Below are 26,596 nucleotides of genomic sequence, written 5' to 3' on the forward strand. Positions count from 1 at the left end.
TACTCCTCAAGAAAAAGGGACTGGGTTGATTACTCCCACTGACAACTTTTTTAAAAAATGTAATATGTATAACTGAATCACTTTGCTGTACAGCAGAAATTAACACAACATTGTAAATCAACTATACTTCAATAAAATAAATTTTTTTTAAAAAATGTAGTTAACATGGAAATAACTTGAATACCCTAATAGGAAAAGGTAAATGAACAAAATTTTGTTTCAGATTAAATTGAAAAGAACCCAGATGCTAATAAGGAAGTGATGCCTCGTTTTCAGCGTCTGGTTTCAGTTCTTATTGTGCGAACAGCTAGAAATGGGCTATCAGAGGCCATGTGCCCAGAATCATGCAGATGTTTCAGGAGACAGCTTAACGAGGGTCTCGGCACAGACAGCTTGCTCTAAGAAGCTCTCATAATAAGTTGGAAATAAAAGGGATTTTAAACTACTATGTAATGTCAGGAGTATACAGGCCATGCTACAGCTCTTAGGGACAGCTTAGCAGAGCACTGGCTCCTCTCAAGACAATGGACTCATCCTGGGGCTCTAATGGCTGTAACTTCCAATGACATCTGTAACCACAGGTTATGTTCAGGGGCTGGGGGCTGAAATTCACTCAAGTGATATCTCTTAAGTACCTGCCTTGTGCCAGCCATGGTACCAGGCCTTGACTTCAAACAAGAACAATAAAGCTCATGCTTCTACAAGCTTATAGTTTAATGGCAAGGTGTCAGGTTACTAGGCAAGAGAATAACCTGTGACAGGTAGTGAGGTAAGGATACGGACTGGGTACAACGGAAAACACAGGGATGACACTTAACCAGTGTTGGTGAGTCGGGAAAGCCTTCCCTGATAAAATGGTGTCTAAGCGAAGACCTAAAGGCAGAAGGTGCCATATTTAGGTAAAGGGCAGAGGATTTGTACATAGGAAAAAGGGGGACTGCAAGGAGAGGGAGGTTGCAGGGTTATTACATTCAGAAAAATGATACATGCACTGGCCAAAAGCCTTTTACATGACAAACATCCATGAATGCCCTCTTGGGCTTCCACATTATTGTATCATGGCCACTGTCATCTTTCTTAGCTATGTGCACAACAAAAAGAAGTATAGAAATAAGCAGAGAAGAAGAGATATTAGACATGTCCTCTCCCTCCATCAGTCCTCCCCAGCCTGCCAAGCTCAGCTCGGAAACCTCTGTGCTTCAGGTACATTTTACAACCCAATCTGAGATGATCTCTGAAAAAGGCAATATATATTTTCCATGACACTCACTTTGCACTTAGATCACAGTTTTTATATATGTTTGCCTTGTCTCATATCTCTCAAATAAAATTGAATTTCATAGGTGTTAAGACACGCGGACACCCTTCTAGATCTTAGCAGTTATCAACAGAAGGTTTCATACAATCATGTCCTGGCAGTCACCTGGCTGACAATGATGGTGAGAAGCATTCTTATTCAGAGATATTAAGCTGTGAAAAACTGTGCAACTGAGTCATGAAGTAGTGTAATAATAATGATGAGACTGATACTTACAGTGAGGATGATTATCTCTCCCTTTTTGGGAAAATCAGCATTCTTATGCACTATTATGGGATAGCAGATACCACATCTAGTTTAGAGATTAGTCTGGGAAAGTATATCAAAAGCCCTTTACTCATAAATTCCTCTTTGGGGATTTTTCCAAAAGAAACAAACATAAGCGTGTAAAGACAATTAGTAATACTTACATTGTGCCCACAGATGTTGTTCTAAGCACCTGAAATAGATGAATGACCACAGTGTCCCTGTGAAGCAGGGACTACAGTTACCCCTATTTTATAGAAGAAGAAACTGAGATCCAGGTGACGTGCTTAAAGTTACACAGGCAAAAAGGGGTGAAGAACAGACCTCCCGTCTTCACTTTGGATTCTAAACCACTATATTCTACCCCCTCCCAAGCTTTAAGGATGCTTATCCCAGCACTGTTTATAACAACAAAAAAATTAGAAACAACCTAATTTTCTAGCAATAAAGGACTGGTGAAAAAAATTTTGGTATAATCATACAACGGAATACCATGCATCAATTAAAAGTGAAATTATAGAAGAATATTTAATGAACTTGAAAGATGTTTACAATATTGTAACTGTAAAAAGTAGATTAAAAATATGTAGCACATGATCCAATTTTAGCAACAGATTAGAATAAACTAGATGAAATTGTCATTAACTTAGGTCAAAAATGGCCTAATATCAGCAACTGTATATGGTTGAACCTAATATGTGGGGAAGGGAGGAGAAGAGGGAGAATGAGAAAGACACAGACAGAGAGACAGATATTGAAAGACTCTGTGGGCCAATGGGACCACTGGGTAACTCTGGGTCTTAAAACTGTGCGTGATTTTTTTTTTATTCATTTAAATTAACTAGATTTTCTAAATTTTCTGCAATTGAATGTATCCTTTTGGCAGGAGGAGAAAAGCAAGCAAAAAGTTACATTTTTAAATAGTTCAATCTGCTGAGCATTTGTACTGTGCTATGTTCTGTACTCCACGCTTTACACACCTCTCTCCAGTCCTCACAGCACTGACAAGGTGGGTGTCATTATCACCTTCAGCACATGGAGGATATTTAGGATGAAAACATCTAGGTAAAATGTCCAACAGAACACCAGACTGTGGTATCAGTACTTAAACCCAAGGTTGTCTGCAAACAAAAGTCCAAGCACTTTTCACAAGTCCATTCTGCTCCTTAAGTAGTGAAATTACGTATTTTGGTTAAACATAATATCCCACAATTATGTTTTTCATCTAATATGATCCATTAAGGCGGAGCAGCCAATGATAAGACCTTTCACTGAGCGAGCCTATGTGGTCAGCCAGTGACTCAATATTCAGGGGCACTGAAGATAGGAAATTATCTCAGTAGTGAGAACATAGGGCGTTTCTCAAAGAGAAAATAAAATTAAGGAGATGGTTAAATCTGAAGAGCTTCTATAAGTTGAAAATGATTCTATGCAAACAGAAAGGGCAGTGAACTCACTGTGAAAACAGTACTGATACCATTAGATGGCCTGCTAAGGAGTACACTAACCTGAAAACTAGGCCTGCATAGTACCTGGCACATGGCTGGCTCTCAATATATATTTGGTGAGTGAATGAAAGTGACTGTGCACGCAAAGCAGGATAACTAACTTGGACAAGCAGAGAAACCTTAAAACCATCATCGCAATTCTAGGTATATCCTCCTCTCCTAATTCACTTCAAGCAGTCCAGTTTTCCATGCAAAGGACAGGGAGAGAGAGAATAGGTTCCAAGATACACTGAGTTTTGAACATGTGTCAGCATTATGCAGCTACTTATTTTAACCTCACAATAACTCGATGAGATGGGTATAATTATGCCAACATTTCATGTGGAAAATGGACTCAGATGATAATTTGCTCAGTCACTTAGCATTCAGGTGGCAAAAGCAAGGGTTCAACCCAAACCCATCAATGCTTCCATATCTGCACTCTTCCACACACCCTGTGCACCGTCCCAAGCGAGCAATGCTCATCAATTACCGGATCTGATATCAGTGCTCATTACTGGCTTCTGCCTGCTTTTCAAAGGGGAACTCTCTGGGACAAAAGTGTCATAGATATTTGAGAAGTAATACTTGTTTGCCTAAAATGACAGTTCCTAGGCTTCAAAGTGTTAGTAGCGGGTTCATCAGAATGGTTTGATAAGAAATGTTCCAACATGTCCATAGCCATGTATGTATTGACAAAAACAAGGCATTAGGAAAAATCTTTGAACAAATGAGAGATGGTTTAGTAAATCTCTTGTTTTTGTGTAGACCAAGAAAAAAGAAAGGAGAACAATTAGAGATACAGAGAAATGCCAAATGGAGAGATACTCCAGAGGAAAGAACAAGGGCACATTAATACATTGTCTCATCCAAAGGACTCCCTCAGCAGAAAAAAAAAAAAAAAAAAAAAAGGATGAAATCATTTTTCCCTTAGATAAAGAAGTGACGGTTACCATCAAATTCACCTTGTTACAAAATTCATCAATCACTAGCTGGCTCAAGAAATGGGTACAATCACTTAGCATTAGACAGGCCTGGACCTTAGCAGGGACACTGCAACTTCATAGGAATGGAAACTTGAGCAAGTCCCTGACCTTTATTATACTTAATTTTCTTTTTGTAAAATGGGGATGGTGAAATGTACGAATTACATCAAAAGTACTTGTTGCTATGTGTGACACAGCACAGATCTGGTAGCAGCAGAAATTTTATTCCGTGGTTGGCACAGTGGAGCGTCCCACCCCTAGAAAAACATCCTCCAGCTGTATATGAGGCTGGAATAACAGGCCTGTCGGTGGTTTGCATTATTTGTTTGTCTTGCATGAATCATTCATGCCAAAAAGGACAACTTGGTTCTCACAATGTGAATTCCAAAAACAAACTGCCCAGTAACTCCATAAAGTAAAAACAAGCCCTGGTGTATCACCCTTTTCATCCATTTTTATAAAGCCAATTGGAAAAAGCTCAGGCCTGGGATGAAAACCAGCGTTAATTTACATCCTATTCTTAATTGTTAATTAAAAACTGGATTTAGAAATTTCTCACTTGCTGATGATTAACGTGTTCAGAGGTGTAGGCTCATACATGGAGCCCAGAAATATAAAAGGAGAAACTTAGAAACAAACATGTGAACTTCTTAATAATCCTCCCCTTAGCATAAAGTAGTACATGGTCATAAATAAAATCTAAAGAATCCTGCCATATTAGAAGGCATCAATTCCGAGACTTGATTTTTCCCCAGCTTATCTACACCCACCAAGACCACAGAAACAGCCTTGAAACACATTTTGAAGTATAAGATGCTTTTTTTAAAGCAATTGGTTCTGAATTACAGCGAAAACCAAAAGGGCCCAATTCTGTGTGCTTGTGTTTGGTATAAAGAAACCTTAGATGAACTGAGTAGTCCGTTTTTTTGTTTTTGTTTTATCTTGGTTTAACACCTCTGGGATCGAAGAGGTAAAACTGTAGAACTATATGGGGTTCAAGAACTTTGTGGATACATCTCTACCAGATATTTACAACGGGATAATGTGTTGAATCTTGGAATTCATGTTTATCATAGGGAAAGTGACATCAGTTTATAATACATAACTACCCTCACCAGGGTTGTTGTTTGAAGTAACTAAGACTGTAAGTGCCCTTAACATCTAAATGTCAAGCATCTATTAGGTTACATCAGTCAGCTATACGGACTTAAAAATATATTTTTACATGGAGTTTGACCGTGCTGTTCTCCATTGACTTTAAATGTAGGAAAATCTGTGATTATGAGAGAATTTAATAGGAAAGAAAATTCAGCCCTTCATATTCTCATATATAGACAAAGCACAAATAAGTCACTTTCAAGAAAATATCTCTACAGAGTGCGTGGCTTTCAAAAGAGACCAAAATAATTTTCTGCTGTCTCAAAGGATAGAAAAACATGATTCTTCCTGAAATATACACACTTTCTTCCCAAGCCTTGGTTCCCTCAGGGTCTTTTATCTCCCTGTGATTTCATTCCTTGTGCCTCCGGCTAACAAGGCTATGGTGTGTCATTCCCTTTGTTAATGTAGAAGAAAAGATCCTCATTCAAAACATCAAGTGCTTTAAAAATAAAACAAGTTTGTAAAGCTTCTCCATCCATGAAGAAGAACAATAAAAATGTATTTTCCAGATCCTCTGAAAGCACTAAAACCTCATGTCCTTCACATGTCAAAAAGCCGGCTGGAGAGCTGACAGGGTGCCAGCAATCACTATGGACAACTACCCAGTGCTGTTTATATTAATATTATTCAGTGGCTGAGAGAGAACCTTTATTCTTCTTCTTTAAAAAATGTTTATTAAATGAATTTTTGAAGCATGAACTGTCATTTTATAACATCAGTGCATGCTTATCCCAAATTATGAACCAGAAAAAAGGGTGTGAAATGTTTATTCTTTAATGTTTCTAAACATAAATGTTGATGTCTCTCAACGAGAGCGCATTGATGACTCTATTCACAGTGGAGGGAAATCTCAAGGATATAAATTGTAGGCTGGGATTAAGTAAGGGATTTGGGGGGATTACATTTATTCACTGAAGTCAAAAGAATAACAACGACCTTGGGAGCCATTACGGGATATCTTGCTTTATAAAGTCTTGCCATATTTTTGCTCTTTTGCTCATTTATTCTTGCATTAAAAATGTACAAAGCAGCTTCTATGGTTACTAAGTTCTGTTTGTTGAGTACTTACGATTGCTCCTCCCTAAGACCTGTCCTATAGCTAAGATTTCTTTGTCTACTGGAAGAGACTGGCCGACAGTGAGACTTATCAGAAAAGAATGTGCTAAGCCTTGCAGTGCACAGGACGCTCGAACACAGAGGACTTACACCCACTGCGCCTCTGGGCAGAGGAGAGCAGGGAGGGGAGAAGGCTTCCAGAAGAGGTGGGCTGGAGGTGAGCACTAAAGGATATGTACTCAGGACCACCACTGTGCAAGTACTTATTATCTTCATCCTGGATGTGAGAGGCCAAAAGGCGGAAGCCTTAAATGATTTGCTTAAAACCCAACAGTAAGGAAAATCAGGTCCCAAACCCTCAATGCTAACAGGATGGTCTGAAAAATTTAAGTTTTCTTGAATAAAAAAAAAAATTTAACCCCAGAAGACAAGTACTACTATAGCAAAGGCCCACGTTCTCACAACCTAGAATTAACTGTTGTGACCATTGTATCACATTTGCTTCATCATTTAATGCAAGAAATAACACATTACAGTTAAAGTCCCTTATCTCCTTCGTACCTGGTTTTCAGTTCTTTCCCTACTCCTTCCTCAGAGGGAACCACTGTCATGATTTTTTTTTTTTAATAAAAAAATTTATTTATTTATTTTGAGCTGCGTTGGGTCTTTGTTGCTGCGCGTGGGCTTTCTGTAGTCGCGGTGAGCGGGAGGCTACCCTTTGTTGTAGTGCGTGGGCTTCTCATTGCAGTGGCTTCTCTTTGTTGTAGAGCACTGGCTCGAGGCATGTGAGTTTCAGTAGTTGTGGCTCGCGGGCTCTAGAGCTCAGGCTCAGTAGTTGTGGCACACGGGCTTAGTTGTTCCGCGGCATGTGGGACCTTCCCGGACTAGGGCTCGAACCCGTGTCCCCTGCATTGGCAGGCAGATTCTTAACCACTGTGGCACCAGGGAAGTCCCCACTGTCATGATTTTAATGTGTATCATTCTAGTCTGCTTGTGTGCCCAAAAATTATATATTGCATGTATTAATATATTATTAATATATTAATAATATATTGCATAAATTTTATGAATTTATTAGTTTTCTATTAAAATATTTATATCACTGTGTATCTTGTTTTCACCCAATATTATGATATTGAGATCCACTAATGTTGACACATCTTTTAATGCAGTGTATTACTACATAGAAATTTATAGGAATGAATGGCTACACAGCATTACACTGTATTAACAACCTCCAATAAATCTATCTTTTCTCATATTCAAGGCCATTTTTACTTGTCTCCAAATTTTCACTGTTACAAAGATGCAAAGACTATATCCCCTATACATGTATGTAAAGGTTTCTCCAAGGTATACAGACAGATTATAAAGGAGTAAAAATAAAATTACCTAATCCTATGGTGTACACAAATCAACATTTTATTCTAGAGACAGCCAAACTGCTCTCCAAAGTTACTCTGCCAATTTACCCTCCTGAGAGCAGTGTGTGCAAGCTTCCTTTCACATCTTCATTAACACTTGATATTGTCAGACTTCTAGACGTTTGCCAATCAGATGGTGAAAAATGACATTGTGTTCCTTCATTATGCACTTCCTCAGTTATTACGAAGATAAATATTCTCATATGCTTATTAGCCAATCAGGTTTCCTTGCCTTGAATTACCTTATTGTATCCTTTGCCTAATCTAAAGTTGAGGGGGTTTTTTCCTTATTGATTTGTGGGAGTTCTTTACATATCCTATATACTAATCATTTGTTTTATACGTTGCAGAAATCTTTCTCCATTCTCTTCTTTCTCTTTTAACTTTGCTTATGGTGTCTTAAAGAACTGTTTAACTTTGATGCAGTCTAATTATTCTAAGAACTAACTTACAGCATGGATAAATCTGGTTTGTGTAATACTAATTTTACAACATGAGGCTATTTTTATTTGTAAGGATAAAGGGGCTTTTCTTTAATACATGAACAAAAATTCACAGCTATATACTAATATCAAGTTCAAATCAATTCCATTAAAATTTAAACTTTCTTTGGAAGTTACTTCCACTCATTTTGTGCAAGAGTAGTGAGTAGTAAAACCATTAGGTTTTCACAGAATTTTAAGACACCATTTATGGCCCAGAGGCAGGGCACTTATAACCTCTACTACTTACCCTATTGAAATAGTCTTTATAAGTAGTATAAATGTTATTGTTTTATTACTTTCTACACTTTATTAATTTACACATGTCAAACATGATTACTTTGCTCTAACATATATGTACAAATATTCAAACTTTTTAAAGTCAACTCGGTCGTCAATGAATTAGAAGATATTTTGACCAAAGAAGGAAAAAACGGTTTTTTTTCTTATCTGCCCTGAGGGAGTTTTCAAGTATTTAAAAAAATTCTTTGACACAATCACAAACAATAAGAAATTTGATATAGTCATGAAAGATACCGGACTATATGTTAAACCAGAGCACTTAATTTTAGCCAATTAACAGCATAACCTTATGAGAGGAAATGTACATGGCTTTACTAAAATCAGGTATTAGTCTCCTTGATTTTACAGGTAAGGTAAAACCCTTCCTCTTTTGAGGGTGAGGAGCTCTCTACGTACACAACTTCTTCAAAGTTTATGGAAACGACACCTAGTTCATCTTGCCTGGCTTCTACAATCTCACTGCAGCTGCTAATATATGGGAACCCGCCAAGGATGAATGAGTCTGCATTGCACACAGCCAAGGTGGATCCTGAAGCCACTGGAGCCTGAGCTCCCTTAAGGCCACTGAAGGAAGGACTTCAGGTCATGCCCTTTCTCTAGAAGACCTTTGACCACGTCCTCCTTGACTTCTCCAGATGCTTTGCCTATATATTTGTAGATGGACTTCCAATCCCTCTATTAAACTGAAAGCATTTGAAAGAAGAGGCAGAGTCTTTCATCTCTCATATCTCATGTTTATATCCATTACTGCTCTTGGAACATTTATGCCTTCATTCCTTCCTTCCACAAATATTTATTGAGAATCACTGGGTGCCCAGCACTGTGCTAGACATTAGGTGAATAAATTAGCTAGGAAGCAGTGAATAAAACAGACAAAATTCACGTTTCTATGGGCCTTCTATCCTGGAGGGGAATACAGACAAAAAAACCAAACCAACCAAACAAACAAAAAAACGAAGTATTTTCAAATAGTGCCATAAAAAAACGTTAAAAAGATGATGTAATAGATAGTTATGGCAGAATATTGTTTATGTAGTCAGGGAAAGCCTCTCCTGGTGGTGACACTTAGATTGAAAGTTCGTTGACCTAAATTAGAAGCCAGCCACATAAAGTTCCAGGGAGGAGAGTATTCTAGGCGTAGGAAATACCAAGTGCAGAGGCAGAAATGAAGCTACTGTGTTCCAAGAAAGGTAGGCAGAGGCTGAGCAGTGTGGTACCCTGAGCGAGCAGTGGGATGAGAAGGGGCCGGGAAGGTAGGGAGGGACGGATCAAACAGGGCTTGGTGGGTCACGTCAGGGCTCTGGCGTTTATTCTAACTATAATGGGAAATACTGGGGAGTTTGGGGAAGGGGAGCAGTATGCTCTGAAGTGCATTTTTACAAGATCACTCTGGTCTCAATACAGAGAACTGACTGGAGTGGGGCTCAAGTAGATGCAACAGCAGGGAGACTACTGTGATCACCAATTAAGAGAGGATGGTGGCTTGGATTTGAGTGGCAGGAGTAGAGAGTAGGAAAAGGTTAGATTATCTTATATTTTGAGGTTGAACCAAGATTTTCTGACAAACAGATGTAGAGGGAGATTACACAAAGTTAAAAAAAAAAAAAGGAAAAAATATCAATAAATGATGTGTGTGGAGTTAAATAAAATGACAGCCCAGCCTTGTCTTTACAGCATGTGAACCAACTAGCGCAAGTAACATAAACATCTATAGTGTTCTCACCGTGCCCCGAGCAATATGAACCAGACGTGAATTCATCTGGTAAGGACATTAATGGTCAGAGGTCGGAGATAATGCAAAAAACTGCACGAGGGCTCTGTCTGGGGAGCCTCATGTCAAGCAACTGTGGACAAAGAGAGGCTCCTGCTCAAGAAGGGTGTGGCCTGCTGGGCGAAACGACGTGTCCACAAAGAGCCCCTCCATCCATTCTCCAGTCCACAGACCGGTCTGATGCGAAGTCTGGTGGAAGGCACAGTTGTCACACAAGGAATTGTAAGTAAGTACCATTTACTGAGCCATTATCATGCCACCAGGCACAGTGCTGAGTGCTGAGTACTCAGCAGGTATTGTGTCGTTTAATTCTCACAAGCATCTGACATAGATACTTTGAACCTTATTTTAAGCTAAGGAAAGTGAGGCATACACACAGCACAGAATGGAGAGGCACTAAGTCTATTGTCATTCAGTTCCAACAGGGAGTTGGGTGGGTGGACGTGGAGGAGATTGTCTGCCCCTCCAGAGAGTAACCAACAGAAGCCCAGGTTTCAGACTCCTTCACAAAGGCAAAATCAGCTGTTTCCGTGTGTGACCTCTATCAAGATACTCGGGCAGTCCATTAGTGAAATAGCTTTCGGGCAGTTCCGATGAACCATTCATCCCGAGCTCAGTCCTCCCCACCTGTCATCAGTGTCCGGCCCCCATGCCAGTGAACCCAAATGATCCACTCTTATTCTGCTGCTCCATCAACCTGACTTCTAAAGTAGTTCTGACAGGGTGATGGGTATGTTAACGACTTGCCGCGAGGACTGGGCTCCGGTGACTTCTCTCCCCAGACAACATCGATCCTCTATTGTATCCAGTCAATAGACCTTTACAGCAGACTTTGCTGGCGAACAAGTCAGCTTTTTGTGCCTTACAATTTCTGGCTTGTAATACCCTTCAAATGGATTCCCCCATTCGAATATCCTGCAGGCAAATTCTTATTACTTATTCCGAGCAGCACAGCGTGCTTGCTTTATCTGAAAGGTTATCAGTATTCTTAATGTTGTATCTGAAAATGTTTGAGCTAGTCTGGCCTCCTAGGCTTGTTTTCACTACTTCCAAGTACGTTTAACCAGAAATGCTATTGGTGACTAAATAAACCCCAGTTTGGATTTTCTAGACCAAAATTAATTTCCATTTTTTGTTTCTAATTGGTACTAATGTCAAAAGCCTAGGGAACAAGCATTTGAAAACTATTTGCTGGCTGCTGGCTGATTTAGGACTCTCCATGTGTTTTTGGATGTGCCCTATAGCCAGAGGAGAAATAAATTTCTCTATAGACCTTTAGAAAATCATAAATAGAATTATATGGGTCGAGAGAACAAATGTATTATTGCTACTCATACAAAAGGTTTAAAGGGTTTCCAAAACAAAGAAAGATCTCGAGGATTGCAGACACATATTTATGAGAGTAAATCACACATAGAATCATAGGTTTGAAAGGGATCGTAAATACAATCTGGCCCAACATTCTTAATGTTACAGATGAGGAAATTACAAATTACAAACGCATCCAACCAAATTGGTATCATTTTAAATGACATGTTAGTGTGCCCTCAACACCTCTCAGGAACCTTTGTTTTGCTATTTTGTCTGGTGGTATCAGTCCTGCCTCCTGCTCTCATTCACTGACCTTTGTCACTTTCACCAAATCTCCTTTCCAGCTCCAGGAGGCACCAGATCCTTATTAAAATTACTGGCTGTGAATGAGATGCGAGTCTGGTTCCACTATTTACCAGAAGCATAAACTTAGGCAAGACACTTAATTTTTCTGTGCCTCCATTTTCTCATCTGTATAATAGGAACAGGAATTGTAACAATGTAGTTCCTGTAAAGCCGTAAAGCCCTTACAAAGATGCGTGGCACATACTAAGCGCTCAATAGAGAAGAACTATTGCTGTCATCATCACTATCAACGTGCCCAACTTCTGCTTCCCTTGATATCAGCAGATCATCTCTTCCCCAGTTTACCAAGAGAAGAAAGGTCATCAAATATGAACTCACTCAGATCCTCCTCCCCACTGCCCGTGAGCTCCTGAGCCCAGAAACCTATCGACATCCTGCCTGCCACTCTTTCCTCCCTCGTTTTGTTGGGAATGGGAAGTACTTCATGCTAATCCTTCCATCAGTGTCAGGATCCCATCCGTCTTCTCAGGAGCTGTGTTCCCTCGATTAAATGACCTCTCAATTCAATCTCCAGACTCTGTCTTTTCTTGCACCATCCTCTCAGCCTCTTTCACCTTAAAACACAATCAAAAGCAAACAAACACCAAACTTTCTCTTGAGCCTACATTTGTCTTTTACTAACTCCTTATCTTTTTGCCCTTCCTTGTTGACTTCCCAGTTAAGTTTCTGGAAGAGGAGTCTATGCTTTAACATCTTTGCATCACCCCTCACCCCACAGCAGTCTGCTTTCTGTCCCCAGCACAACATTAGGCCCTTCTTTCTAGTCCAGCCAGAAAACCTCTCACTACTTTACCCACCACCACCATTTCTAGCTTCCTCAATCCACCTCTTCTCCTGAGGCTGTTCTCTTCCTCAGGACGAGACATTTACAAGTCTGTCTACTTTTCTCCAGGCTGCGAGCTCTGTGGGACCAACAACTATTCCTCATTGGTTTCTTTATCTGCAGCATCCAGCACAGTTCCTTGCACACAGTAATCAATGAAAGTTCAAACTATGAACACATGAATGACCTTCTCAGAAGCATACATTCAATCTCATTAAATGAAACAAACATTTACTGCTCTCCAATCACATGCCAGGCACAGTGGAGGCTAAAGACATTAATAATACACAGCCCCTGCCCTCCAGGAGTTGTTTACCATCCAGTGAGGGAGGAAGAGAAATACAGGACTGATGAACAGACAAGAGATATTGATGGGGGAGGAACAGAGAGAGAACAGGAAAGAGGAGGAAAGAGAGAAGTGGAGCTAAGATAATGTTACACAGGCTAGGGTATTCTTTAGGATGCCAATAGAAATAAAATACATACATGCTTTTTTAAAAAAAAAATCATTTAATCAAACCTAAAAAGAGGTAATATGCCCAAGTCAGTCAAATAAATCATGATTTCACTTCAAGCAAACAGACCGTGTTCAGTTCTCTGACACACCTGGTTTTTCATACAGAAAATACATTAAGACCCAGGAACACTGACTGTATACCATATATAGGAATCCGTCCATCCACTGACAAGGTAAACAGTCATACTAAACCTCCAAGGGAAGCCTTTTTAAATTTGTGCTTGTGAAGGTACTGTCAGACTCTTAATTTCCCATGTATATTGGGAAGGAAAAAATATACAGAGAGATAGCCATGAAAACAAGTTACTCTTCTGGCTGGAATGACTGATCCTGATTATCACAGGGAAATTGGGCTGCTGCTGCATAACGGGAGAAAGCTGAACTACGTCTGGAACCCAGGGGATTCTGTGGGGCACCTCTTGGTACTTCCATGCCCGGTAGTAAAGGTTAATGGAAAGTGTCAACAACCAATAAAAGGCAGGACAACTGAGAATTCAGATCCTTCGGGAATGGAGGTTTGAGTCACTCCTCCAGATGAAGAACCCTAAGTAGCTGAGGTTTGGGCTGAGAGGGAGAAATATGAAATGGGGAAGAAGGAGGCCATACATACAAGTACAGCATGTGACTAATTACAGAAAAGAGGCCTGTAGTAGTAACATTTCTCTTTGCTTGCTACATCTATGTGTTTATTTGTAGAAGCTATTTTCTTTTTTTCTGCTCTTTGCATTTTTATTTAATTTTATATAAAATAAAAGTTGTTGGAAGATAACTTTAGTATCTAGGTAGCAAAATATTCAGTGGTACTTCATCTGAATTTCAGGAAAAATTAATATAACCAGCAACGGATACCATGACTGTTGGGACTTGCATCTCCTCATTTGGGGAAAAGAGTGAGAACATCTTAACTTGTAAGATGTCAGGCTGTATTTTATTAGATGGAAATGCAGAGTCGTTTTGTTGATGTACAAGAATTCAGATGTGTGTAGAAAGGTGCACAGAAGAGCTGAGTAAACAAAGGAGTGGACTGGACCAGTTATCACTTTATTGTCTCTCAGGGCTAAATTTATCCTTCATTTCTATCTACAAAAATGAAAGTGGGCCCTTTAAGTACTCTTCCTTTGCCAGCTGGCTGACTGTTAGGCATTTTCTGTAGGGTGCCGGAGAGACTCTGTAGGAGGAAGGTGTTGCCCATCATGGTTCTAGTGTGCCAGCTCAACTGACTCCGGAAGTGCCCGTGGCTCTTCCAGCACCCAGCCCCTGCCCTGTCAGCACAGTGGGGGTGGCTTCTCCAGCAGCTTCTTCAGCATCCAGCTCCTACAGTGCACTGTGGCCAGCAGCACCCATCAGCCAGCAACTTCCCCTGGCATTCCCCCTTGGGCTTTTTTGTAGCAGAGTGCTTCTGGTAAGACACTTCTCCAGAACAGCTTTCTCAAGCATCCTATAGAACAGATTTCTAGCAAGTTCCAGAAAGCAGATTTCCAGCAAGTTTCACTAGGGGTGTACCATGGCAGTCTCTCTGCCATTCAGTGAGCTGTGGCTGTGCTCTAACAAGGTCTGCATCACACCGTTAGTGGGGCTTCCTCTTTGGGTGTTCTATCTCAGCCCTAGGAGTAGTGGATGCTCCTTATTTCTGCCATTCCTGTATTCTTTTGAGTGTTATCTACTTTCTACTAGCCAATCTCTACACCAAATTCATGTTATAGCTAATGATTCTTTTTAATAAACTTTCCCTGTTCAAGTTACTATGTGTTCCAGGAGCAACGAGCACACCAGCACCCAGATCTTGGTTTCTAAATACCATTCTCCAATGGCTCATTCTAGGACTGAAGGAGGAAAAACACAAAGTGAGCTTGGAGTATCCTACAGTAGCAGAAAGTAAGGAACTGCTCAAAAGACCAAACAAAACAAAACGACCAAACAAAAGGACAATGGCGTGTGAAAAGGACACAGAAGCCACCTAAAAGAACTCCCAGTTGCCAAAGCTGGAACAATTTAAGCAACAAAATAAACAATATAATATTGACTTCTCATGTAAATATATATGAGTCCACACTGATATAAATAAATGATTGATTAAATGGGAGAGAATAAATAAATCTTCCCTATAGAATATGTCCAGATAACATATGTAGATATTCTCCCTCTCAAAACCATGGAGCTTAATCTCTACCCTTCATCCTTGAGGGTAGGCTAGACTTAGTGACGTATTCTCAGAGAAAAAGGAAAAGGAAAAATAGTAACTTTATGTGGAGAAACCTGGCAAACACTACACATCACCAAATGATGAAGGTTAACCGAGTGATGACACCATCAGTGCTGTCATGTGAATATCATCATACCCCTGATACGATATAATGAGACAGTCACTTCAACTCTGTGGTATTTTCATAACCTGTACCCCTAGTCTAGTCATGAGGAAAACACAGACTGGGGGACATTCTGCAGGATATCTGGCCAGTTCTCATCAAGGTTGTCAAGGTTATGAAAAACAAAGACTGAGCAATTGTCACAGACCAGAGGGGACTGGGGAGATGTGAAAATGCAGTGCAGTGCTCAGGACTAGATCCTGGAACAGAAAGAGGACATTAATGGAAAAAATAATAAAATCCAAATAAAGTCTAGAGTTTGTTTAATAGTAATATACTAGTAAGGAACTAACTGGTATTGTATTCATGTCAATTTCTTTTGGCAATTAGTTTTGCCAAGCTAATGGTAACTTAACATGTTAAGGGAAAAACTGGATGCAAGTGTATGGAAACTGTCAACTCTCTTTGTAACTCTTCTAAAATTGTTCCAAAATGAAAGGTTTACTCAAAAAAATGATTGCAGTTTCTGTCTCTTGATTGGACCCTGACTAATACAAGGAACTGGTGTCATTAAAAAAGCAATCATTTTCTGGATCTAACATATATTATCAAATATATGCATAACAATAACCAGAGAGGAGGGGGCAGAGAGATAAAAATCCTTGGGAATTAGGCCATTTTAACTCTGCTACTTAGTAGATTACTAGAGTGTGCATTTGCTTCAAGAATTATCTGGCCAAGAGTAACTAAATTACACACCTCCTAATGAGTGATATTAGGGTAGCAGCTATAGACAAAACCCAGGTAACAAAATTCAGTGCTCTGGCTCAGAATAGCATTTTCTTAGGTGCTTAAAAAAGGTGTCAGAAATGTTTTCTAAGAACATCTTTAAAGCCTTCAGATATCTGTCCACATTTATTTATGCTTCTGTTCATGATAAAGCCAAAACATAAGCTGTGGAGAATAAACTAAAAGTCACCTCAATATCATCATCCAGGATTGAAAGAACATGTGTTGTCAGAATTCTAGAGGCTTCATTCAAAAGTCAGTCAACTCCGAAATGAAGCAACAGTTTGTTTTTTCTAGAAGGCTTAAATCAGTTCTAGAGAGTCTGAAACCCATGTAGACCTTTTGTTTTGTTTACACACTCTTTAGTCTGATCTCTCAGTTTGAGGTAGGCTGCAGTTCTTAGGGGACAAAGTATGACTGCAATAAAATTATTCCACAGTATTCTCACCCTGAAATTAGTAACAAATCTCATTTCTCAAATGAAGAATATAGCCACTCTTCTCTTTCCCAATGGTTTATACAATAATGTTATTTTTCTTCCAAATGTGTAGGCACAACTGATCTTTAAGTTGGAAAAGTCAACGAAAGCAACAATGCATTTGAGGTCAGTCGGCCAGAAAAATGGACGTGAGCCAGATCCCACATCCCAAACATTTTGCCTCAATGGCATGTGAACGAAGTGCCCTCTCTCCTCCTGATCTCTAACAGAAGGCTAACAAAACCTTGCAAGACAGTTACCCATTGGAATGGGGAGCCTGTCGGGGCAGAAAGATGCATGCACACGCGCACACACACACACACACACACACACACACTCCCTGTTTAGGACACGACAAAAAGGCTCTTTCACATGGAATGTTCTATGCACAGACAGCATAAGGACCTCCCCTGAAGATGCTGTTTTAGAGGCAATCAAGAGATCACAAGTCTAAAACAAGTAGTTCTAACAAGATAAAGAGTAATCTCCCCAATTCCAAATGGAAGCAAGTAAAAATTCTTAAAACCAGCTTATCTGCATAACTTGAAGTTCTTTTGGACTAGTTTCAGAAAATTCTTTGGTAGCAGGGAGGACAAAGTTGTGTTGTCACAAGAGTCTGCTAATTTTTAAAACTATTTTTCCCTTTCTCTAAATGTAAACGTTTCATGCATTACAATTTAGTTGCACTTCAATTCCTTCTCACATTTTTCAAGGCAAAACGAAGTATAAAGGAACAGGAAGAGTGCACAATTACACGCACAGCAAGGAGTTAGCCAGAAGACCTAAGTTTTAACTGTGAAATTTAGAAAAGCAACTGTATTACATGACATTCCATCATTTAATCCTCATAATAATGAATACAGGATTTTAAGTGCAATCTGCTTATAGTCCAAAACACCATCATTTTACAATTATAATTCTAACATAATGGAGAAAAATTATATACTATATTATGAATTGATTTAATACCTAAATGTTCATGAATTTTCATTTATTACCAATAATTCTCCCCAGTAATCTGAGCAAGTACTTATTATTTGCACCTCAGAATTCAAAGATTAATATGTTAAGCATTGAAAATATCAATTTTACTTCTGCTTTAGAACCAACAAGTGGTAAGTTTTCATCACCAAGAAAATATATTAGATAAACAAACAAGTAAAAACAGACGCAGGAATACAGTAGCTGTGTTACCAAAACTGCCTTACTGAGTTAAGGAATCTAACTTCTGGACCCTACCCTGGAAAATGCATTGATATTCACAGAAGTACCAGAATCAGATGATTGAAATCTTCTTTCCAAGTACCTTTCTTTATACTCTATTCATAACAGTTCTGTGTATAATACATGTAGAGATTTAAAAGAAACAGTATTCGTCAGTTGGATTGGGAATCTACACCACGTTCTGTATTGGGATGAAGAGGGAAACCTGTGGCTCATGTAATCTGCAGACAAGAGGCCCATACAGCAAAAACATCCGGAGACAGACAACAGCAGGTGGAAACTTACCACTGGAGCAGTTGGTCCCACCCCAGCCAGGCTCACACTGACAGGTGTTTGGAGCAATGCAGCGACCATGGACACATTTATCAGCACAATGGGCTGTCAGAGAGAAAAATCAATCAAATAAGGAAAGTTGGCACAAGAAAAAAACCCCAACAACACAGCTGTTTCACATCTCAGTCTCAAGTATCACTTAAAAACAACATGCATGCTTGATAATTTTCTTCAATCCGTTCCTCAGCCCTCTTACAGTCCTCTGTGTAACCAAACAATTCCCCTTCTTATTTTGATACCTCCAAATAAATTCCTTCATTTCTACTATATAATTCTACTTCATGCTAAATTAGCAAAGAAGTTTCAAGGAAAATTGCCTAATCCACTTTTTAAAAAAATTATCAGTGACTACCAAATATATCCTCTTTGTTTCAGGAGGAGCGTATATGGATACACAAACAAACCACAAAGCAAGATCTCAGGACTCCAGGGCGACAAGAGTAGTCTGAAAGGTATTCCCTTTACATAATACCTTCACTAGAAACAATAGTCAAATTTCTTTGTGCACATGTTATTCACAACCATGACACAGCAGACTTAGATGCTCTTTTTCTGTTGAGGAGAATATTCGAAAAATGTCACCCAGGTCTTCAGGAAATAGTAAATCTCAATTCCTCTTTTGTTAGTGAATATCACTGGTGTGACCCAACCCATGAAAATAAGGGGTATCATTGAAAACATGAGTGGATGAGTAGTCTGATGATTTCCAAAGGAAAGCTCAGTGGGCGATAGAAAGGGATCAGACATATGCTGTGTTGAACATCAGCATTATCCTCAACATTAGTGCCACTCAGGTTGGTTAAATCTTCTTTAAAATATCTGGATATATGAGTAATTGTGAGAACAACTTGGAAGAGTTTGGATTTCAGATGTTCCAGAATTTCATTTAAGGATGGGATAAGGTATCCTATGCTTTAGAGATAAGTTTTATTAATTCATGTCTTATTACAAAAGTAAAACAGGTCTCCTGTCCAAATATAAAATACCAATAAGCAAAATAAACCTCTCTCTTAAGGAAAAAAAAAAGAGAATCATAATATTTTTCAGTTTGCCTTCCCACTTAATATAATGAGAAAAAAATCTTTCTATGTCATTAAATATTCTTTTGTGTGATTTATGTACTGTGTGTAAGTCTATATTGTGTATATATATTTATATATTTTGTGTATATATATTTATATATGTTGTGTATATATATGTATATATAGTATAGGATATAGGTATATAATATATATATTGCTGGACCAAAAGTGATAATCACTTCTAAGGTTTTTATCAAAAAGATTTAGACATGAAGAGATATAAATGAAAGGCATTTTAGATGAAGAGAAAGCAAAAGCAAGCGGTAGAAAGAAAAGCAAATGGAAATGAGAAGATCTGTTTGGGCGCAGTGTTTGGAGCAATAGCTTTGGAAAGAGAGAGACACTTTGAAAACCAAACTAAGGTGTCAGGACTTTATTCTGAGAATTAGCTGGGAATATTCTAATGAAAGATATAAATTTGTTATAAGAAAGAAACTATCAGGTAGGTCACCTGATGAGGACACTGCAACAAAATGAAGTGACCAAAATTTCAGGAAATACACGCTTATGTCCTATTACTAGAATAATTCTTTAGCATCCAGGCAATTTGGTGAGGGGTATCAGGCCAGAAGAGCTAGAGATTTTGACACTAGAGTTCCAAGGAGATGCTTAGCAACCTCATAATACTTGATACAATTATGTATTTAATTATAATGAGAAGCAAAATCTGCCTGTAACATATGAACACACTGCCCTACAACATGTTGACTTCTGCTGCCAGGTTAAGTCGACATGTGCTAATCTCAGGGTTCAGTGCCTCCAGCCATTTCTATGCATGTTTGATATTGCAGATGGGTCATTCATTCAAAAGGCCATAGCTCTGTACTGTTATTTCTTAAAATTTAGCTATACATGTATAAGCCAGCAAAATACCATAACTAGAGTATGCAAGGTTCAACTAAATGCCACAGAAGGCCCAGTTCTAATTGTGTAGGGCATGGTCTGGACCCTGTATCACACTGTTTTATGGTAGCCAGGACACCCCCATCTTACAGAGAGTGCTGGCACCCATTGTAAATACGTAAATTTGACCGTGCTTGGTCTAACTTGTCTTACGTACTGATGGCATCTATGCTTGCAACATACTGTTAGTGATCAGCCTTCAGACATCAAATTCCCAATTTATCCTGCGTCAAGATACTAAAACTATTTAAAATTCTGTTTGTATATTTTGAGAAGTTTTAAAAATCAGATACTAGATCTCTTTAATATGAAACCAGAGTTTTCTGATAGTGTGCCTCTAAAAGAAAACACAGAAATTGGATATGATGGTTGATGAAAAGAAGTATCATTCATATCCTCAAACTTCAAATTTTTGTGTTTATTTAAAATACTCTTGTTGGTCTCACCCATTAATTTTACACTAAGAAAATGTTATAAATGTTAACTCATAAGGTATATCTATATTAATAAAATACTACTTTGTCTTTATATCTTAGGCATCTACACATAATTTCATTTGACAGAAAAATCAGTTCCACTATTTGAAACTTGGAAAATCTCTGGGTTCCCAGGACACTGGATTGGATGACAGCAACCTGGGGTTTCCTATCTACAAAGAGCGGGTGGCCAGGAGAGGAAGGTTTTTGGGGGTGTTCCATGGGAAGGTCTCAATTTGCTCCTCCCCTTTTTTCTGTCTCCTTTCATTTTCTCACTCCTTATCTTCCTTTTCACCTTCTTTTACTACACATCTTTCTCTCCCCTAAACTACTTCCTTGATATGCACAGTCACCATACAGAATGCAGATTAAACTGTGGTTTTAGTTGTAGTTGTGTTGGCTCTTAGCCCCTGAGTAACCCCAAAAGATTTCCACTGTACCCACTTGAATCAACCAGAAAGAAAGGTAAGACAGAGCAAACAGGTCTAGAACCTTTCCTCCAATATCAAGATGGCCTTTACTAAAATGGGTAAAGAAATGCATGATAAGCTAAACCTGGGTCCCAGAAGATTAGGAATCAGAATTGCTTATGCTTGGATACTAATTGATTGTTTTTTGTTACTCTTGTTTGGTTGATTACAAAAAAGGATATTAAGTGAATTTCTATATGTAAAAATCAAAGGAGATCTGCTTCAAAATGCTTTGAGATTGCTGAATAATCATACGAATACTCTCATGTTTGATTCCTGATGATATGAACTTTGTGTTTTATGAAATAAACACCAAGAAGTCCAGTCAACTGTAATAGATGGGAAAAAATCCTATCATGGTAATTTTAAAATTTAGATTATTTCTATGAAAATCTTGAAATAATAACATTTGGCTAAAGTCTGAAGCAAAACGTAAATAGATAGTTAGCAGAAAACAAATTAGTCTGTAAGTTAATTAGGAATTGGAAGGGGCAATCTGCTTTCCTAATGATTTTTTTTCTTAATTAAAGCTAGAGTCAAAGGAATCAACTTGAAGCATTGAAGTCTAAAGTCAAATAATGATCTAAGTAATGGAAAATATTATTGGTACAGATTCTCAAAGGAAAGAACACGAAAATCTCCTGCCATGGTGCAGAATCTCCACATGACATTAGACTGTCACACAAGTGCCATCTGTGTTCCATGCCCTATCCCACAGCTTGGGACTCTCCACATTTAGCAGCAGCTCTCACCAAGCACCCACAAGACCAGTGGGAGCAAAGAGAGACAGCAGAGGAGAAGAGAGCAAGCTAGAAAACTCTGTGTTCTCTGATGTCCCAACTCTCCAAGTTGCAGTAACACTAACCATGGCATATGTGGTGACAAACACAGAGCCTGCCTCTAGGAAACTGACTGAGCTAGATCCCTACCCTAGCTTCATCTTTCCTCTTTTAGCCTCAAATGCCACCTACTCTGGGTGCTGAGTTTTATGACTAACAAACTCCACTTAGAACCCAAGGTGGGTTAAAGACATGAATTTGTCATATAGAAAATTCCAAAGTCAGCTGCAGACGAGAAAGGGAACAGAGGTCTCCTGTAGCAAATGTTCAATAGCTTAGATTTCAAGGACAAGCACAAAAGAACTATCCTAAATATGGCTTTCTCATCCATGGAAACTGTCATTTTATTCCCTATCCTATTCTTATTTTTAAAAGGGCAATTAAAATCAGGAAAATGCTAGCAAAGACAATCTATCCAATATGATTCTTTTTCACATCTCTCTTTAAGAAAATCATTAATATCACATTCTGAGTTTTCAGTAATCTTTTATAGAGACCAGATGTAAGCTGAATATGTGGACCCATACTTGGTACACCGCTGCAGACACATCAAGTTGCAAGGAGCAGCCAAGGCATCTTCTCCCTCGAGAACTGGGGGGCAAGAGACACTGATGAGAAGAACATGCCACATCTATGAATTGAAAGCTGTGGACAGCCTGTCTGCGTGATGGACAGGTGAGGACTGACCCGATGACCTTGGAATCTTCTCTAATTAGGCTCCTATTTCAGCCTTAGCTCCTAAATCCCATTACCAGTGACATGGATCTCATTCCTTTCACTTGTAAATATTTGCCTTTAATACTGAGAGCTACTAACTATACTCAATAGTTTTCTCTTCTGCCATATACATTTCCCTTTGGATTTACACCTAGAGTATGCCAGAAAGGTGAAAGTAAGAGTGGGCAGACTAAAGACTCCTTTAAACCAATTGTATCTCTAAATACAGTACCTACTGTGTCCTAGAGGATATATTATAATCAATGCATTTAAGTTAATTTGAAAAATGTTTCCATGATCAAAGTATCTCTTGAAAATAACTGTCGATTAGAAACACACACCTTCCACCTAATCCATCTTTCCCCAGAAGTGTCTTTTATCTTGATGTCATGAATAAAGAGCAAAAGCGACAAATCTTATTTTTGCTCATATTTTATTCGGAGTTGCTACAGAGGAACATAGATTTTTAGAGTTAAAGGTGCCTTTACTGAACGTCATTTCCACATTTTTCAGGCAAGAAAATGGGGACTGGGAAAATGGAATGATTTTCCCAATATTTGCAGCTGGCATTAGAGGCAGAAGTAGGAGTGAACCCAGGTGCCTGAATCCCAGTGGACCAAAACTTCTGATGAGTTTTGATGGCAGTGGGGAGGCAGGAGGGAAAAGGATGGTAGTAGCTGTGCTGGGTCAGATATTAGGGCAGGTGTACTGGACAACTGCGAGTTGGGAGTTAGAAGATTCAAAGGAGGAAGAGAAAGAAAGCAGAGAGTTGACTCCTAAGATAAACTTTACCCACTACATACTTTTGTTTGAGGCCAATTACATGCAAAGTCTTTACAAAAATCTAATTGCTACTACAGTATTCACTACAGACAGGAATCATTTTGTTTTCATATTTGCAGACATTACATTGTAGCCTACCTTATTGTGTTTGTTTATAAAAAGGAAGATAATTCCCTTTTCCTTCAATTTAATATTTACTGAGGTAGCAGGCACATTACTAGGCACTACTATGGATACAAAGATGGCAGACCGGGAACTCTTAGTCTGCAGAGGAGGTCAAATACAGGCTCCACAAAACCTAACTGCAGAGCAGAATGCAGATGTAATACAGAATTATGAACAAATACTCTGAACCATATTCAACAATTCCATTTATATGAAAAGTCTAAATAGGCAAAACTATAGAGACAGAAAGTGTATTAGTGGTTGTCTAGGGCTGGAAGGGACTGAGGGTGAATGTCGGGTGATGGCTAATGGATACAGGGTTTTATTGAGGAAATAAAAATACTCTAAAGTTGATTGTGTGCTGATTGTACAACTCTGTAAATATGCTTTAAAAACCCCACTGAATTATACACATTAAATAGCTGAATTGTATGGTATGTGAATTATATCTCAAAAAGTTATCATAAAAATACTGTGGCAGCTGAGGAAAGGGAGCAATTGATTCCAACTAGAGTGAGATCAAGGAGGGTCTCAGGAAAGAGAGAACATCTGAGCTGAGGAATTAGACACCTTTGTAATAAAGCTGCAGGAAAGAGGTGCCAAAAGCAGCTGCCTCATACTCCATCCGCTTTTCATCCCATCCCCAAGGTTACATAATCCACTGCATAGGGTCAGGGGCTCTCATCCCACAGCCACCAGTGGTCCATATATGTGACGTGCATAGATTGCTGATCAGTCATGGAGAGTGAGAAAACACTGGAAGTCTAGAAAGTTGCACTTGGTAAATGTATTTTTAAAAATCCATATCTAAAATTCCTTTCCTTCCATTCTTGATGGCGCTTTCATGGCTGTGAAGGACAAGTACAAAGAGTGATTACCAGCAGTGTCTTTGGCAGACATCTCTAATTGTATACATAATGTCTAGTCTTCCTTCCACCTTTATTAACAGAATGCCACTTTCTCCAGGGACAATGGTGTGACCAGCAATAAACCACATTCCCATCCCTCTTTCTGGATTGATGTGTCCATGTGGAAACAGTATAGGGGGAGAGATCAATAGTAAGAGCAATCCCCCATCTCTTTCTTCTTCCTGATGCCAGGTGTGTAGACAAAAAGGCTGAATCTGCAGATCTGAGGGAAGGGCCCAGGGAATCATGAAACACTTTGCTCTGAATTTCTTGCATGGATGAATAAATGCCATAAACCACTCACTTCCAGACTTTTCATTACATAAAAATTAAAAATTCCTCTATATATGTTTCTATTGTTCAGATATCTACTTATCACAGCCAAACATGATTCCTAACATACACTGCCCCTTTGGAAGATCTTTCTGGTGAGTCAGTTCCTAAACTGAAAAATATATATATATAATAGCAGAAAATAGTTATCTCAAAAAATGTCCAAAAAGCACTTGGAAAAATCCAACATCCATTCCTGAAAAAAATTCTCTTGACCCCTTAGATTAGGAACAAGACAAGGATGTCTACTCTTATAATTTCTAGTCAGCATTGTACTGAAGGTTCTAGCAAGGTAATAATGCAAGAAAAAAGAAGTAAAAGACATCCAGATTGGGTAGGAAGAAGTAAAATTGCCTTTATTTATAGATTATTGAAATATATGTATGTATGTATAGAAAGTCTGATGGAAATCTACAAAAAAAGCTACTAAAATAATGAGAGTTTAACAAGTTTGCAGATAAAAACCAATATAAAAAACTTAATTATACCTCTATATACTGGCAAGAAACAATCAGCAATTGAAATTTTAAAAGCCATTTATAATAACACTAAAAATATGAAAAACTTAGGGATAAATCTGACTACAGATGTGAAAGACCTATACACTAAGAACTAGCAACACTGCTGAGAGAAATTAAAGAATTAAACAAAACTATCAACGAAAGTGACCCATTTGACATTTACAGAACACTCCACCCAACAACAGCAGAATATATGGGATATTCTCTCTAAATAGAGAGAGAGACATTATTTATGAATCAGATGACTCACTATTGTTAAGATCAATTTTCTCCCAAATAGATCGACAGATTCAATGCAACATCAGTCCAAATCCTAGCAGCTTCTTTGGTAGAAATTGACAACCAGATTTTAAAATTCATATGTAAATACAAAGTACCTACAATAGCCAAAATAACTTTGAAAAAGATAAAGGCTAATACTACTTGATTTAAAGACTTAAAAACTACAGTAATCAGGACAGTGTGATATTGATGTAAATATAGACAAATAGATCAATGGAATGGAATAGAGTCCATAAATAAATCCAAACATGTATGGACAATTATACTTTGATAGAGGCACAAAGGCAATTCAGTGAAGAAAGAACAGTCTTTTCAACAATGCTGGAAAATTTGGATATCCATAGGCAAATAAATAAATATAGATACATAATATTTCACCATATACAAATATTAACTCAAAATGAATCATAAACCTAAACATAAAACCTAAAAGTATACAACCTCTAGAAAAAAATATAGGAGAAAATCTTTATGACCTTGAGCTGGGCAAAGATTTCTTAGATATGCCACCAAAAAATACAACTTACAAAAGAACAAATTAATAAATTTATCCATCAAAATTAAAAACTTCTGCTCTTCAAAAAATACCATTAAGAGAATGAAAAGATAAGTCACAGAATGGAAGAAGTATTTATAAAAAAAAATAGCTGATAAAGAACTTGTATTCAGAATATACAAAAATACTAAATAAGAAGATAAACAGCTCAATTACAAATAAATAAATAGGCAAAAGATT

The 26,596-nt window shown here is 38.3% G+C and overlaps 1 protein-coding gene across 7 annotated transcripts in view; it reads right to left on the minus strand.

Annotated features, from left to right (window-relative positions):
* MEGF10 (multiple EGF like domains 10) overlaps positions 1-26,596 on the minus strand; it is a 363,967-nt gene that overhangs the window by 64,620 nt on the left and 272,751 nt on the right. For all 7 annotated transcript variants that reach the window (XM_082457836.1, XM_082457834.1, XM_082457835.1 and 4 more), the window contains one exon: positions 18,334-18,426. In XM_082457836.1, the coding sequence (XP_082313962.1) occupies positions 18,334-18,426 (93 nt within the window). The remainder of the gene's footprint in view (positions 1-18,333; positions 18,427-26,596) is intronic.

This window comes from Balaenoptera physalus (genome assembly GCF_965194825.1).
Source record: "Balaenoptera physalus genome assembly, chromosome: 3".
Taxonomy (NCBI): domain Eukaryota; kingdom Metazoa; phylum Chordata; class Mammalia; order Artiodactyla; family Balaenopteridae; genus Balaenoptera; species Balaenoptera physalus.